The sequence below is a fragment of the Falco naumanni genome, chromosome 1 (genome assembly GCF_017639655.2).
Source record: "Falco naumanni isolate bFalNau1 chromosome 1, bFalNau1.pat, whole genome shotgun sequence".
In the NCBI taxonomy this organism is placed as follows: domain Eukaryota; kingdom Metazoa; phylum Chordata; class Aves; order Falconiformes; family Falconidae; genus Falco; species Falco naumanni.
This window is the reverse complement of record NC_054054.1, coordinates 109,731,543-109,747,147: the sequence shown is the minus strand read 5'-3', so window position 1 is coordinate 109,747,147 and position 15,605 is coordinate 109,731,543. Positions and strand designations below refer to the sequence as shown.

The 15,605-nt window shown below is 36.2% G+C and overlaps 1 protein-coding gene across 5 annotated transcripts in view; it reads right to left on the bottom strand.

The window, feature by feature from the left end:
- Positions 1–15,605, bottom strand: part of BRIP1 (BRCA1 interacting helicase 1) — a 73,574-nt gene that overhangs the window by 56,682 nt on the left and 1,287 nt on the right. For 4 of the 5 annotated variants that reach the window (XM_040618565.1, XM_040618574.1, XM_040618583.1 and 1 more), the window contains 9 exons: positions 15,202–15,330; positions 14,288–14,399; positions 13,616–13,810; positions 13,210–13,337; positions 12,194–12,331; positions 5,523–5,816; positions 4,817–5,038; positions 4,063–4,262; positions 433–565 (listed from right to left, as the gene is read on the bottom strand). In XM_040618565.1, the coding sequence (XP_040474499.1) occupies positions 433–565; positions 4,063–4,262; positions 4,817–5,038; positions 5,523–5,816; positions 12,194–12,331; positions 13,210–13,337; positions 13,616–13,810; positions 14,288–14,399; positions 15,202–15,294 (1,515 nt within the window). In that variant the 5' untranslated portion in view covers positions 15,295–15,330. The remainder of the gene's footprint in view (positions 1–432; positions 566–4,062; positions 4,263–4,816; positions 5,039–5,522; positions 5,817–12,193; positions 12,332–13,209; positions 13,338–13,615; positions 13,811–14,287; positions 14,400–15,201; positions 15,331–15,605) is intronic. The other variant, XM_040618592.1, reaches the window with a different exon arrangement.

Here is a 15,605-nt window from a genome sequence, read left to right as displayed (position 1 = left end):
CACTGTTGTAAAAATTCACCTAAGATACCTATAAAGTCAGACTGCAGGCAGAACTGGAAAGGAAAAGTAGCAATGCGTTTAACATATTTGGCTTACACAGAAAGGAGAAATAAACTTGAAAATAGGATAAATACATTTCAACAGTCAATAAAAGTGCAGATGACTAGAACAGACAAAACTATAGCTGACTCAGTGGTTCACCTTAAATAATTGTACATGATCAATTACATCCTTTAAAACACTGATACTCCCCAGATTCCAGTAGCTCAAGTGGATTACTCCTGGGTTTCATCAGGTATCATTTTCAGACAGCTTTTCAGTATGGCAGTAAATTAAAAGATGTGTTAAAATGCACATAAGTTAGATGCTAAGGTGTTTAATATCATCAATACTATGCACTCTAGTATTCATTTATATAGCGTACAACATTACCTGTAAAATGGGAAAAGTAATACCAGTTATTCCCATTTCATGCAAATTGGTGAGCATTTCTCTTCCACTCCAAACCTTACAGGCAGTTTCATACCCTCTTTCTATGAGCTGACTAGAGCTCTTCTGTAACCAGCTGTAAAAAGAGAGAAATCAGAAGTAATTTCCGCATTTATTTTAGAGATTTAGAGATACTTTACACATACAAACCAAACCTCAAAAATTGGATCAGACTTCTATGATGATGATAAATATTTTACTGCACCTAAGTAGAGATATTCTGCTTTTCTTTATACCCGTTTTTCAGTGCTGAACCAACTTCTACCGAACTGCTCTTGATGCAGCTCACTGAAGTGAGAAGAAATTTTGTCCCTATACATTTATATTTTATCATCCTATAACAGCTTTACAATAAAGAAAGAGGATTAAAATATAATCTGCTCTTATGATATAACAAGTCAGGCTCATTTAAGATTTCTGCTGTACTTTTAAAGCCATTCATTATCGCTCTAATGCAAGTTAGTTCAGCATCCCTGTCAACTGCAGGCTTTCCTATTAAGAACACACCTTGAGGGATGAAATGAGTACTTTTCCTATTTATACTAAGTAAGGGAAAGTGGGGCAACAAAAAGTGCGTATTTTTACCTACCTACAGGTATCTGTAACTCTGCTACAATTTGAAAATTAAGCAGAGTTATAATTGTACGTAAAATGCAAAATGTGATAGGACTTTCTAAAAATATGATCATCTCATTTGCGGCAGAGCTAAAATTCTCTCTAACTGAAGGTGTCCTCCATCATCCTTGCAGTATTCCAAGACCTGCCCTCCACCTAGAAAAGCAGGCAGGTTTCCTCCCTCCCAGGAAATGCCGAAGCTGTCCGTTTCATCAACCAGCAGGAGGCATCAGAAAGACAGCTGTCATTTCTACAACAGTTCAAAATATTTACCTGTAAAATCAGTTAAACATACTCAACTAAAGCAACAAGACTTAGTGACTGTTTCGGTTCCGGATTTCCTGTCCTGTCATGGCAAATAGTCTGACTGACAGAACAATTTAAAAAAAAACTTTCTTTTTGCCAGGTTAAATGCAAGCAAAACCCCATAAATACTACCATAACAATCACTTCTTTGGCCATAATTTGCTTTATATTATTAAAGAATAGTTATCACCAAGACAGGCAGAACTTCACCAGTGAAGTACTCTGCCCCTTTTCCTTGAACCTAACATCACAAAGACCTGGAACCAGAATTAGGAAAAGGCCACTACAACAGAAATGAAACAGATTTACAATGGATAAAACATTTCAGGAAAAGTAAAACTTTGTTTCCTTGTTATGAACTTCAAATACCATCACAACTTTTGAAATGGTCATGCTATACAAATGTAAATACAAACTCAACACAATGACCTTCTCAATACTGAAAGAGCACAAAAAAAGCAAATACAAGAATAAATTCCATCCAGCTAAATCCAACATTAAAGCAATTACTTGAAATACCTGTTAATTTATTTCTAGAGTAAAGCAGTAAGTGTAAATAAAATTAGCTTGATTTCTAGAAAGATTATCTACGATTTTGAAGTGAAAATTGGCGTTAAATCTTTTCCTGAAAATATTGCATACAAATGTTACATATCTGCCTTCAATTCAAGAAAGCTTATTTGCTCCTTCCCTCCCTACCAGCAAAACCCATTGTTGATCCATTGAACAAAGCAGTTTGTCCTGGTAAATCTGCACCTCATCAGAAAAGCCTGCCAGTATACCTCTATTGGTGTGTCTTCATATTCCTCAGAAAGGTCACTTTAGCACCTCTGTGGCAGTAAGCCCATGCTTAAGTGCTTTCTGGAATGAGGGCCCAGGATCTTTAGAACTCAAATAAGATTTTTCTAATTACCCATTGGTTTGGCAAAGCCATGTCACTATGCAACAGCATTGTACCGATTACTGGCTATTTACACCCAGTCTTCTGCTTTCCAACAACTGCTTTTCATGCTGTTGGCAGATTTGCCAAGACAATCAACCTGAGTTCTTCTGATAAGGTTAAAAAGCTTGAGGCAATCAAATCTCTAGCCATGCCGCTCTTATCTTTTACTAAAATTTAACATTTGAAATATCCAAGGTAGGAGAATTAGCTTCTGCAAAAAAGAAAAACAAAACACTCACTTCTCTCTGTGACACAAACATTAACTCCCAGAATAGAGAAAGGCTAAGGAAAATGGCGAACTACTTGCTGTTAGTGTACTCCAGTCTATTTCACCAACCACTAGTGCAACAAAATGACAATTTGACATGCACTGAATCAGAGTTCAGTTACTTCAAAGCCACTTGTATCATTATTCACTTTTATTCTGCTGACTTGGTTGTTCCAAGATTTCATTAGCACCACAGTTCTGAAGGCTTTCAGTCCCTGAATCCCTCATAAGAAAGGTTCAAAAATTAAGGGCTACAGAGCTGAATTCCAAATTCTCTAGTGGTGACAGACTCTTGAGAAAGTTGAAACAATATCAGAAGTTCCCACTCCACCCAAAAGACTTTTGCCCTTGACCCCTCGTTTCTTTCTCTCCTTCCTGAGCTTCTGCCCCCCGTCCTTTTCCTTTTGTTCCATCCCTTCTCATTATTTTCAACTTCTGCTCAGGTATTTCCCTTCCAATTCTGTCTCCATAGTTTCTGGGGTTTACAGTACTGAAAGAAGCAGAGAAGAGGACATTTTCTGTTTTTTTCAGCTGCTTTCCGCCTTACTCATCAACTCTTGCTTTCAAAACCACTCCCTCAATCATCCATATTTCTCTACCCACTGAACACCATGATCCCTGTATTCCAACAAGGTAGGCACTAAGAGATTCAGCACATCCTAGATTTCAGTTTCCGTACAAAACCAAATCATCAAAACCACATTCTACTGATATAGTCCAGGGAGAAAGAATGATCAGTCACCCTGTGTGGACAACTTTTGCCTAGGAATAATCAGAAATTCAAAGAGGATAACGTACGCTCTGTTCCAAGAGTTTGCTACCTGAATTCTTGAAAGACTTCAGCAAGCCTCTTCTGAGAATCTGCATGTACCCCAGTTTTTCAGACCCTTATCTCTTCACTAAAGTTCAAGTTGTTTCACAGGGAAAACAAAGGCCACGACTGATAATTTCACTTTCATCTAAGAAGAATCCAATCAGATTCCAAGAACAGATTCCAACCTGTTCCAAACACTTCCTGTCCCATACTCCAAAAGCATTTTACACATGTGAACTAATTAATGCTTTGACAAAATAATACTATTTCCCAAATAAGCAAACAGAAGCACGTGAAAGATAAAAATTATATAACTTCAGTAAAATTTTCACACAGAACTTCAGAAACTAGGACAGTAAGCCCCATAAAGATCAGCACACCATTCAAAAGCGTAACATACTTTCCAAAACAGAATTTCAATGCTTCCTTAAGATGAGTATTATTTTAAATAGATCTAACACCCCTGGATTACTCAAAAGAACAAAAATCAGGCTACTGCATAGTTTGAAGTATATCTCTGTTACTGCAACCATAGTAACCAGTAAATTGCACCAGCAAAAGCAATCTACATGTAATTTTAAGAAAATACTAATCGATATAATGGCATTCAAGAAAGAGTTACCTTACTTTGTCAAAGAGCAGCACACAGCCCGCAGGGGCTCATGAGCCTTCTGTCTGATGTTGTTATTGACCATGAAATCCAGCTCTTCGCGAGCAGCTCTTAGTTGTCTTTCTGTAACACCATAGCTCACTGACTCCCGAGCACAGTCCTCAATATTATGGGCTTCGTCTAAAATGACTACTTGGTCTTTTAGGTTAATTTCCATCTAAAAAAGAAAAATCATTATCTGTAAAACAGAGCAAAAGACATTAATGAGAAACAGCAGCTAACAGGACCCTGTTAAAAAAGTGCTTATTCTGCATCATGGCGCAAGTAACAAAGTTTTCAGCTTTTGATGCAATTCCTGTAACCTATAAAATAATTAGGGGGACGAAAACTACCCAAAACCTTATCTCAGCCTGGATGAATACAGTCTGAACCTACTCGAACTTACTACAGTCTCCATAAACCAAACAACTGTGAACTTGGCAAGGGTTTCTTTTCCACTGATTGAAACAGACATGCGACTGATCAGCTGGAGTATGAGACCCACTACCTGGAATACAGAAGTGCTCATTATGGGAAAGAAAAAGAAAAAGAAAAAAAAAAAAAAAAGAGAGAGAATTAAAAAAGAGGAAAAATTCTTTAACCCAGGAGTTATTTTGTAGATAATATTTTGGATATAAATCAGATGTCAGTTGATCGTAGCCACTGAACATTAAGTTTTTAACTTCCCTTTAACTTCAGTTATTGTAATCTCTTTATTATAAATATACTTACACTCTCTCGTATCTGTGGGTCGAGAAGATAATTATAAGGACAAAATATAATATCTGCGCCCACCATGAGTTCTCTGGCTGCAAAATACGCACAGGCACGAAGCTTTTTTCCCAGGCTCACTAGATCTTCAATGTCCCAAGCTTGATACATCCCATGTGCTAACTGCAGGGCACTGTGTTCACTGAGTTTACGAACACCATGATAGTAAGGACAGGACTTGCCCTAAAAACAAATAAATGCAGACAGTTAGTGGCTACAAAAAATAATGAAAACCAAGTAAACTTAAATCCTCCAAGTTGTTACATGCATTTGACTATTTCCTGGAAACATTTCTAACAGTTATTTTTTTGTGTCAGACAATAACGAAAAACATACCATGTCAGAGAGAAAACAGGCAAATCCATGTTCCTAAAAACGTGCATCAATAAAGGATGCTTCTTCATCGAGAAAACCAAAGACAATTTAAATCTTACTAAGAATGTTAACCTAGCAGTCACAAATATTATTTCTTTAATCATAATTTTTTTCAATATTGATACCATATATCAACATTTTCTAACACCTAATTAATTTAAACCAAATTACCAGGAGGCATTTAACCAACATAGTATAAAGTAGTAAAAAATTTTACTCATTCCAACTGTTCAACTGCCTTTCATTTGAATATGTTTAATGAATGCTTAATTTCTGAAATGGAATTACTCACATGTTTTCCTTCCAGCAATTCCACACACATTTCGTTCCTGTTACTACCACTACTAGATACCACTGGATGAATACAGGTATAATCCCGGCTAGAAAGAATTGTCATAGGAACACTGGAATACGCTGTTCTCTTCAGCTCTCTGGTAATCTGGGATATTTGCTTGTGTGTTCGTGTTCCAAAAAATATTTTGGGAACGAATGACTGATCTCCATTTTCTTTCTTCTTTGCATTACTAGTATCTTTACCAGTTTCTTTTCCAGAAGAACAGGAACACTCAGTGCAAGGTCCAGAAGACTGCAACCCAAGACAAAGAAAGATTAACAAAATCCCACCATAAGATGAATGTGCTAAATCTGCTTATGGTCTATTTAGAAAATGCCCTCTAGGATAGTTCAAGACAGCCGGTTAATTCACCAGGTTGGCCTATCAAACTGCAAAAAGTTTAAAAATGTTTAAGCATACACACAGTGTCTTCATGCCTGAAAACTCTTTAAAAACTGCTAGCAATCACTAGATACGACTATCTTAATGCAACTGTAGAAAGAATTGTTATTCCAATGGAGTATTTACACACGTGAATAATGTAAACAAACTTCTCGCATTTAACCGCCAGCATCAGGACACTTCTGTAACAGAGCAAGAACTGTCCAGCACCTTCATTGAAGAAAACCTTGGCACCAAACACCCAAACTAAAATACTGAGAACATTTTACCTTAAAGCAGAAGAAATCTAGTTTAATGAAATCTATTTGCAGATAAAATAGACTACGTCATATACTCTCCATTAGAAACATGTTTGCCGTGCCATTATGTAAAAGGCCATTTAATAACTATGAGAATAAAAGACACACAGGGAATAAATCTAACCAGAACCCAGTCCTGCAAAATATTTGTTAAAAGCCAATTTTTTTTTCTTCCTGAGAAGCACTATCTTTCATAATACAAAATACTGGAACAATTGTCATGAAATTGTAATAATTACTGTGAAAAGACACATAGAAAAACAAATGAGTAACCCGGTCCACAGATACCTCCCATAAAAAAACCAATGAATTCTGCTAGTGTAAAAGTTTGTATTTGGTTTTCAGGTGATAGTGCAAGTAACAACTTGTAGTTGCCCACTCAAATACTCCTCCCTCCCCTTTTAATTGTAATCAGTAAGATTATCCATTATCAACAAAAGCTAAGTCATGCCGTGTGTTACACCACAGTTCTGGTTCTAAAGCTGCCTTCTAGCCCCCACTCTGAGGAAAAGCAAGTTCGTATTACCCTTAGTCCCAACTCAGCCTTGTCCGCCATTAAATATGACAATACATGATAGAATGCATGTAAATGCAACCCTTCTGGAGCTGTCACTCACTGGGATAAAAGGTTCACTGATGTGCCAAATAAACAGGCCCTCAAAGCAGATAAAGTTACACCCAGGCTGGAATTGTTACATTCCCCTCTCAGGTTGCCAGTAACAGCAGATTTCATTACGGTGTGCTGCCACATTAAACAGCCAGTTCCAAATATCCTGCCTTCTATATTGAATAATTACTTATTCACTGAAAGGATAAAAAGAAGAGTTATGAATGGGGCTCTTGTCAACAGCAAAGCAGGAAAACAGCTGACATATGGTATATGTTACATATGTGGCAATACTCAACTCTGTAGTCACACAGAATACGGCAATGCAAATTGTACCTTGTTATTTCTATCATCTATATTCTGTTTTGCTCTTTGAAATAATGAAAAACACATTACCATGCTAACAATTAATGTAACTGAAGCAGTTGCTGCGTAGGGCCTTTAAGAACATCTTTATCTTTCATTTCTAATTTAAGTCAAATTGTGTTTTCAGAAGTAAAAAGAATACACACAATTCCAAGATGATACCATACCACTAATACTTCACCCTATTGCTAAGCCTCACGTTTAGTTTGCCCAATAAAAGTAACAGAAAAATATTACAACCGATGGGGCAGCTATTTTGTAACAGTTGTTCTAACAAAAGGAAAAAGCAGTTAGAATATATACATAAATATGAACAGAAGACTCTTCTATGATGGGTTTTAAAAAAAGATACATTTCTTTTTTATGAAAAGAGTTAAAAGTGTTCTTATGTGTAAGGCTTATACATTACAGTATTTTACAGATGGTCTTAAAAGTTTTTCTTAAAAGGTTTGAATTTGATATAATACCGGCTTTAAGAAGCACTTTAGCCAGCATTCCAGTTTTAAAATGTTACCTTTAACTTTGAAAAAAGTTTTGTATATACATTTAAAAAAAACCCAACACTGAGAAAGTTGTAAACTCAGGCTGATTTCATAGTAAATATTAAGAGTATAAAACTGCCTGCAGTGGTCATTAACATTTCTGAAAGCCACAGACAGCATTAGCCCAAAATACATAAATAAATAAATCAAACCTTTTTAGAAGGTTCTTTATAATGAAGAGAAACTTTAAGAAAATGGTTAAAACAGTTTAAAAGTTGAGTTCTTCATGTTCTTTGCACATTATTCAAGTGTGTCAATTTGCACTTGAACTCCTTGTTATCCTTAGAAAATAGTTTGGCCATCTTTAAATTTTATTAAAGCCAAGCTATTTTAATTCTTTATTTCTATAAAAAGAATTTACTGTTTATGTCACACAGAAAATCCAACATGGTGTTCATCTCCCATTACCATAGCAAAAGGACAAAGAATCCTCTCCAGCTGAACAAAATGGTAACCCCATACAGCAGCGTCCAGAGTAGCGTTGCCTTACAAAGAACAAAATTTTTAGACTCCTAACAGAGATACTGGTAACTGTAACAACATTAGAAAGTCTTTCAATTTGTTTATGAAATAACTGGGGAGGGGGAGGTGGCGGGGAAGCTGAGTAGAAATAATAGAAAACTAATTCATAATACCCTCTGGCTCCAGAACTAAACATGTTCTCAGCTGTTTTAATCTGGGATAGAGATTTTCGGGGGGGTGTCTGAGAAAATATACTCCCACTTCCTGCAGTATTTAATCAGAAACATCCAGTAACAGATGCTGTTAGAGATCAGATACCAGACTATATGGACCCTAGGCTAATCCAGCTTGTTTTTACTTCTGTCAGGGAGTAGATAAAACAGCCTATCACATCAATATTTATATGGCAAAAACGTGGAAGTCCGATTAAAAAAGGAATAATCAAGTCCACCAACCTGTCCTACGTGTAAAATAGAGCTAAACAAACACTGAGGCTATGATCTTTGAAACACAAAGAGGTAAGAGGAGTTCTTCATATCTTCATTTCCCAGTTACAAAGCCATCTAAATGATACAGCAGTGAATACCTCTTGTGTGAAATATCACACAAGCACAATCTAGTAAGGTATCAGCAGTGACATTACCAGGCTTTTCAGCTATTCCTTTATAAGCTCTCAAAAAGCACAGTATTCTGCTGCTGCTGCAGCCTCTTGATTAAAGTACACAAAGCAGCTGTTTATCCTCTCACAGTAACCAGCAGGTGAACCCAGTTCAATATTTATCACAGGCATTCACAGATCACTGCTAACCAAGCAAACGTTTTAATTAAGCTGGAACTTGCTTCAAAGAGCTCATTCAAAATGTCAATCAGCAGGAAAAGGATCAGATACGGTGTCAGGTGAGAGCGTGTAATACAAATCCACAACTTTCTTCATCCCATCGTGGTAAATTAGCCTATTCTGGAGTCCAGACCCTGATTGTAACAGGCTGCCAGTCTCCTGGAATGTGTAACAGAAGTCACTCAAACTCCATTGTGAAGGTTGTAAGCAATATGTTAAACTGCAAAGGGCTAGCACATTAAGACAGATTCTTTTCACAGTTGTTTTTTGATACCCCAAGTGTTTGTTACACTACTCTCCATTTACTGTTTACTTTTTTAACCTAGTATAAATGGGGATTCCTTAACCCAGCTGCCCCAGTTCTCAGAGCGTATGCTCTGAGAGAAGTAATCAAGAAAGTACTATAAGGGTATAATTTCTCATCTAAACTCACACTAGAACTGCCCTCTCTTGCAAGAATTAACAGCAGAAGGACAGAAGTGGATTCCCAGGCTCTGGACTGAAAGCAGCTAAGAACAGTCGGTCACCTGGGACAGAAGACCCTCACCCACTGGACCTACAGGTGTTCTGATGCAGCAAGGCTGGGAAGCACCCCTCATTCTCTTACAACCAATCCATTCTCTCTCTTGGGCTACAAAAAAGGACTTTACAGGAAACTAAGTTTGCTTTAAGCACAGGATTGACTACAGTAAAAAACAAATTATACAAAGGCAGGGTTATCTCACTGGTTAAGAAAATATTTTTATTGCATTATTGTATCATCCTAAATACAGTGTATTATGACAAGTGTTGAACATAACCTCAGCTGACTTGATTTCATAAGCTATGCTAAAAAAGCATTTTAGTGCCTAACAGTCTACGCCGCAGCACTCTTCAGGTCCTAAACTTAATGCAGTTAAGCCACAGAACTACTAATGATAAATAAAGGCCTAACTTTCTGCAATTGTTTCTTGATATCTGACATGTTCTCAGTCTGCTGAAGTAAATTATTCATCACAGGAAAATACCACCTTATCCTTCCATTTTTAAAGACTTTTTTTTTTTTTTTAACAAAGCAATACACACTCCTTTCATTCTAAAAAAGAATCTCTACCAGAAATAAACACTCATTTCTTCTTAGGTTTCTTCTTTCTAAAGCAGTAGTAAATAGTATAGCATTTGAACTTTGAATAGTATACTGTACTGTCTATCTGCAAGATCAGACCCACGGACAGCACATTACAACACACACATGTACAGCTCAACCACTGTTACAAAAAAAATGAACAGCTTCCTTAAAAATCAGACTACGGCTCAATATTTTATTACTTAACAGTTCACTGATCTATACTAAAAGTCATATATATATTTATATATTTAAATATATAAATAAATATATATATACATAAAAGTTTTATTCACCACATGAAAGTTTTAGAAGTTGTAAATCAAGTTTTTCAGATACCCACACTGAAGTACCAAAGCAAATTTTACAATCAAAGAAGAAAGGTCTTTTTATTAGAAAATCAACAGCACACTCTGCTGGCCTTTGTATTTCAAACTACCAACTGAAGTTCAGTGACATAAGGCATTTAAAATCCTACTCAAAAATCTATGGAGCTTTCCAAAACTGATAAAAACTATTTCCCATCAAAAGCCCTAGAGCACAGATTCACTTCTGTCAAGAAAAGATTTAGCTCCCCATGTCATGAAGTAATACCAAAGCTTTTGGTTTCTTTTGTGTTTACAAAGGCATAGCAAACTGGAAAACAGCTCTTGAAGTTAAAGCCTACATTGATTAAAAAATAAGCTAATTTAGGACATACAAAGAGCCAAGTGCTGTTTGAAGAGGTGTAAAGAGAATTTAAATGTTTGTTGAAACAGCATATTTCCAAACATGCATAAAAACCCCTGTACTAGAAGCTAAGCTACCTGCAGATGGGTACTACCATTAAACAACAACACTTACATATATGTATATTGGAAAGGGAGAATGTTCTTTGCCTTTTGAAAGAAAAAAGTAGATTTCTGCACTGAAGAAAAGGTCAGACCTCACTCCTTTCTTACGTTTCTCAAGCATACAGATGCATGATTTCAAGGCATGCTCCTGTATTTCAACATTGATAAGAACTAATATGTCATAGCCTTTGATAAGCATCCAAGGGAACTACATCACTAACGCCATTTGCACCTGACATTCATCTCTCTGCTGTCTCAGATTTCTTCTTCTATTGGTTTTGCTTCAACAAACTTATGTAAAACACCAGTAAGATTCAAACACCAAGAAACACAGAAAATGCCTAGCAGAAAGCTGCAGAAACAGCTGCATATTTGTATCTCAGCTTCTTATGTGATACTTCTCCTATGAAAAGTGGCGATTTAAAAAAAAAACAACCAAACCCAAACCAACTGAAAAAACAAACCCCAAACGTAAATCTATCACAGTAACACACAGGATTTCTTCTTTATCATGCAATATTTATTACTCATTTTTGGTTATAACATATTGTAATGATCAGCTCTGACTTTCTCTCTACTACTTTCTTAAGGTCTAAAAGGCACACACATAAATATTAAATGCTGTCTTTCATTTACTACATATGCCACAAAACAATGAATGGCAAGTTGCATAAAATCTACAAACTCTGATGTCACTTAATTTCCATGGTCCTAGTTTCAAGTTCTTTCATAATGTCATAAATCTACTATAAATTGGAATATAACACAGATTTATATTTGTTCCACAATTGCTGTCACATATCGGAAGTTTACAGGCTGAATTGCTGGGCCAGGTTCTGTGCTATTGCGGAACCACAGTGTAAGAGTTCAACCCGCTGTTTAGAAGAACATCTTTCACAGAAATAGTTTACACTTTACAAACCACGTTGGTTAGACAGCACCGTAAGGAGTACAAGCCAGTGCCATTCTGGCTATTGGTAACGACAATATATTACTTCAAAGCAACTTACATACTTGGGAAGCTTTACGTCAGGCTGTAATGCAGCCAGAAGTACAGTGTTTTCTAGGAATCTATCAACAAGTTGCATTTCATACATAATCTCTTTAGGGTAATTTTTTTTTAATTGCTCTTGAACTAACAGTCCTGATGTAAAACATATTACTCTATTACTTACTGTTTTGGCAGAAAAGATAGTGGTTTTCACACTTTTTTCAGATTGAGCAATCAGCTCTCCATTATTTCTCTGATTATGAACGTTTAAAGCATCAACCAGCTGCACTCCTTTTGCAAAACAATGACGTTTTCTAACCTGCTGGGGAAAAACAGCACTGTGTTCAAATATGCTGGACAGAAGTATGTGCTTACACTGGCAGTCAGTGATTTTGTTTCCACTGTTTTCCACCGAGTCTGTTTCAGTAACACAGTGCATCACTAGTATTTCTTAGCAGTCTAACCAAATCTAAGCCACACAAAAGTCACTTGGGGAAAGCTATAAAGCTTTAATGACAAAGTTCAGCAACAACCACAAGAACAAAATCTGTAAACTATTGCTGAGCTTTTCTTCTATAATTTCCCACTGCTACAAAACAGACAGCAATTATAATATGACATAGATATAAGCAGAAAACTTCCGTAAGTAAAACAAGAAATAAATTCAAGCCATGTTGTTCTAAAAACTTCAACAGAAATAACCATCTGAGCAATACATTAAAGCAATGTCAAAGCTATTTACAAGGCACCTCTGAATACGACTAGTAAGTCACGTGCTACCAATACCGACACAGATGAAAACATTGCAGAAATACTGCACTTCACACATTAGGCCAGAGATAACTACAATTGACAGGCTATAAAACGGAACTCTGATAGAAATAATGCTGTGAATGTATTTCTAACACATATTTGCAAGAGCACTTTCAACACTAGAATCTCATACTTTGACTTAACATTTCAAGTCAACTGGGGATAAATATACTTTGGGGCTATTAGGTGTTTAAATATGCAAGGTTAGGACATGGTATTATGAACAACGTAATGCAACAATGGACTCTTTTGTAACAATAAAAATGAACAAAAACCTGACAATCTAAACTGTGACACATCTCTGTGCCCTTCTATGATGTTGACTGATACTTGACAGCTTTATTGAGCTACAACTGCATTATTTTACTGCCAATAAACTTTGCTCACCTGCTGCTCAGTTTCTAAAGGACGAATCCTTTTCCTGTCTGCTTGAAAATCATCATTCTCATTGTCACATAGAGATAACTTTTTTTTGAGAGACAATTTCGAAGCTAGCGTTTCATTTTCCTTACATTCTGTAATTAAAAATAAAAGGCACGTCCACCACGAGGAATGCATTAAATAAGGGCAACATTTTAAAAAGAGAATTCATAGTAAATACATATGATGTAGGAAATAGTATTAGACATTTCTAGACCGATTAACCACCATTTCCATACAGGGCAGAATTACGTAGGACTCCCCTATTATGATGATAAAAAAAGTGCCTGACTTGAAAGCAACAAACCCTGACATCACTGGCTACGTATTTTACTTCCAGAACAGATTTTTAACTGCCTATATATGAAGTTACCTGTGTTTGTTAGCGGGCTTCCAGGTTTTACGGAACTTCCCATTTCATAATTATTAAAAGAACAAGAAGCACCATTATTTACACTTGTTGCAGCCTCACTGCTCTTAGATTGGGAATGACACGTGCAGCGACACGGTGGTGAGGTCTCTGGCTTTCTGTCTTCCTTTTCACTCGACGACATAAGCTGTGATTTCTCTGAAGGACACAGTCATTTGTCTCCCATTAGAAATTAGTCAAGACTACACATGAGAACTAGACTTTCAAAACAGTTAAGAGGAAAGCTTTTGTTTAAGTACTAGTTATAAACCTTGAGTCTCTATAAAGTCTGAACAAACTGTCATTACCCTGTGAACTGCAGTGCAAAGAACTGTAAAAACCTGGAGAAATGAAAAATACCCCTCTTCTTCAATTTAATCTTCATAAATACAACCTAGAAGTATCTTCTTTCAAAGTTCCAACAGCCATATAACTCCCTCATGATAACAGACACCTAAATCCAGCTTAGTATTACTAGCCATTACTGTTTTACATTGCCAATAAGGCAAGGTGGACAACAAGATGGTTAGATTCCTGAAACCACATGTTTAAAGGCTGATAAACAACAGCAACAACAACTCATTATAATATATTTTAGTAATAAAAACTGAGCAAACAGACACTAAGACAACTTACCATATAGAGACTGCTGCCATGATAATGCAGAACAAAGTAATGCCAAACTTTTGCCACTGCCTGTCGGGCTCTCCAATAAACAGTGTTGCCTGTTATTTAAGCCCTTAATAATCTTTAAGGAGAATAACAAGAACAAACACAGAATTAATAGAAAAAAAAACGAAACCCAAAAAGGATGTCTTTAGCTCAGCTAGAATTAACTTCTGAAAATATCAGGATACCTGCTGTCTTGTAAAGAAAAGAAAAGCAAAACCACCCTTCACCAATCACTTTTAATCATAACAGGTTATTATTAATGCAGCCTTTAGCTGTATTTCTCTCAAGCGGAACATGCCTCATTGGCAATACTGAGAGGGAAATACTGTGAAATACTTACCTGCTAACAGCAAGACCTGATAGGGCTAGCTTGCTTCCTTTAGTCTTACAGAACCAAAACATTGAAAACATCTGTCAGACAACCAAACCATTTGTTCCAAAGAGGAAAAAATGGCTAAAACTGTTCAAACGGAAAGTATAATAATTCATCGTTAAAAACTCTCCAAAAAGTCAAAACTTACTGAACTATTATTCTCTGTTTAAAAGACAGATGTTTTACTAAATCATTCCCTCCTAATATAACTGCAAAATTACATACAATTTCTATTACAGTATATCTAGTTGAAGAATTGTACGTATTACCTAACACACAACTTGTTTCTTAGCATAAATGTTCACAAAATGCAAAATGTACTTCAGCATTCCCCAGTCACGGGCCAGATACCATTGTGCAGCATAGAGAACAGTAAGTTACATTACAACTGAAATTCTCAAGATACTGGAGGCTCTGAATTTAACATGCTAGTTTTCTAAATGCTGATAGGTATTGGAAAGCATAAGCTATTAGTTTAACGAACGTTAAGATAAATTCTACTTACAGCATTCATCATAGCAAGTTGTGAAGGGTAAGCCTTACAAGGGAATATAATCTTCACTCCCCCAATAGTATATTCTGACACATCAGAAGACATTGCCGCTTTTTCCTCTCATTTATTTCAGGTTTATAACTGCAATAAAAGAATAGTATTAACAAGTCAACACTAACAACCAGGCAAAGCCTGAAACAACATATAGCACCAAATAAAAACAAGCAGAAACTGCTAATCTGATAAGGGGGGCTAAGCAGTTCAGGATATTAACAGAACTAGCACATGGAAACTTATACCACACACCATCAGTTCAGGCTAGATCCTTGTTACTAATAAGAGCAAGCTGCGACCATCAGCAATCTAAATAAAAGTACGATGAACTGCACACATCATTTCAGGTTCTACTTCTCAGA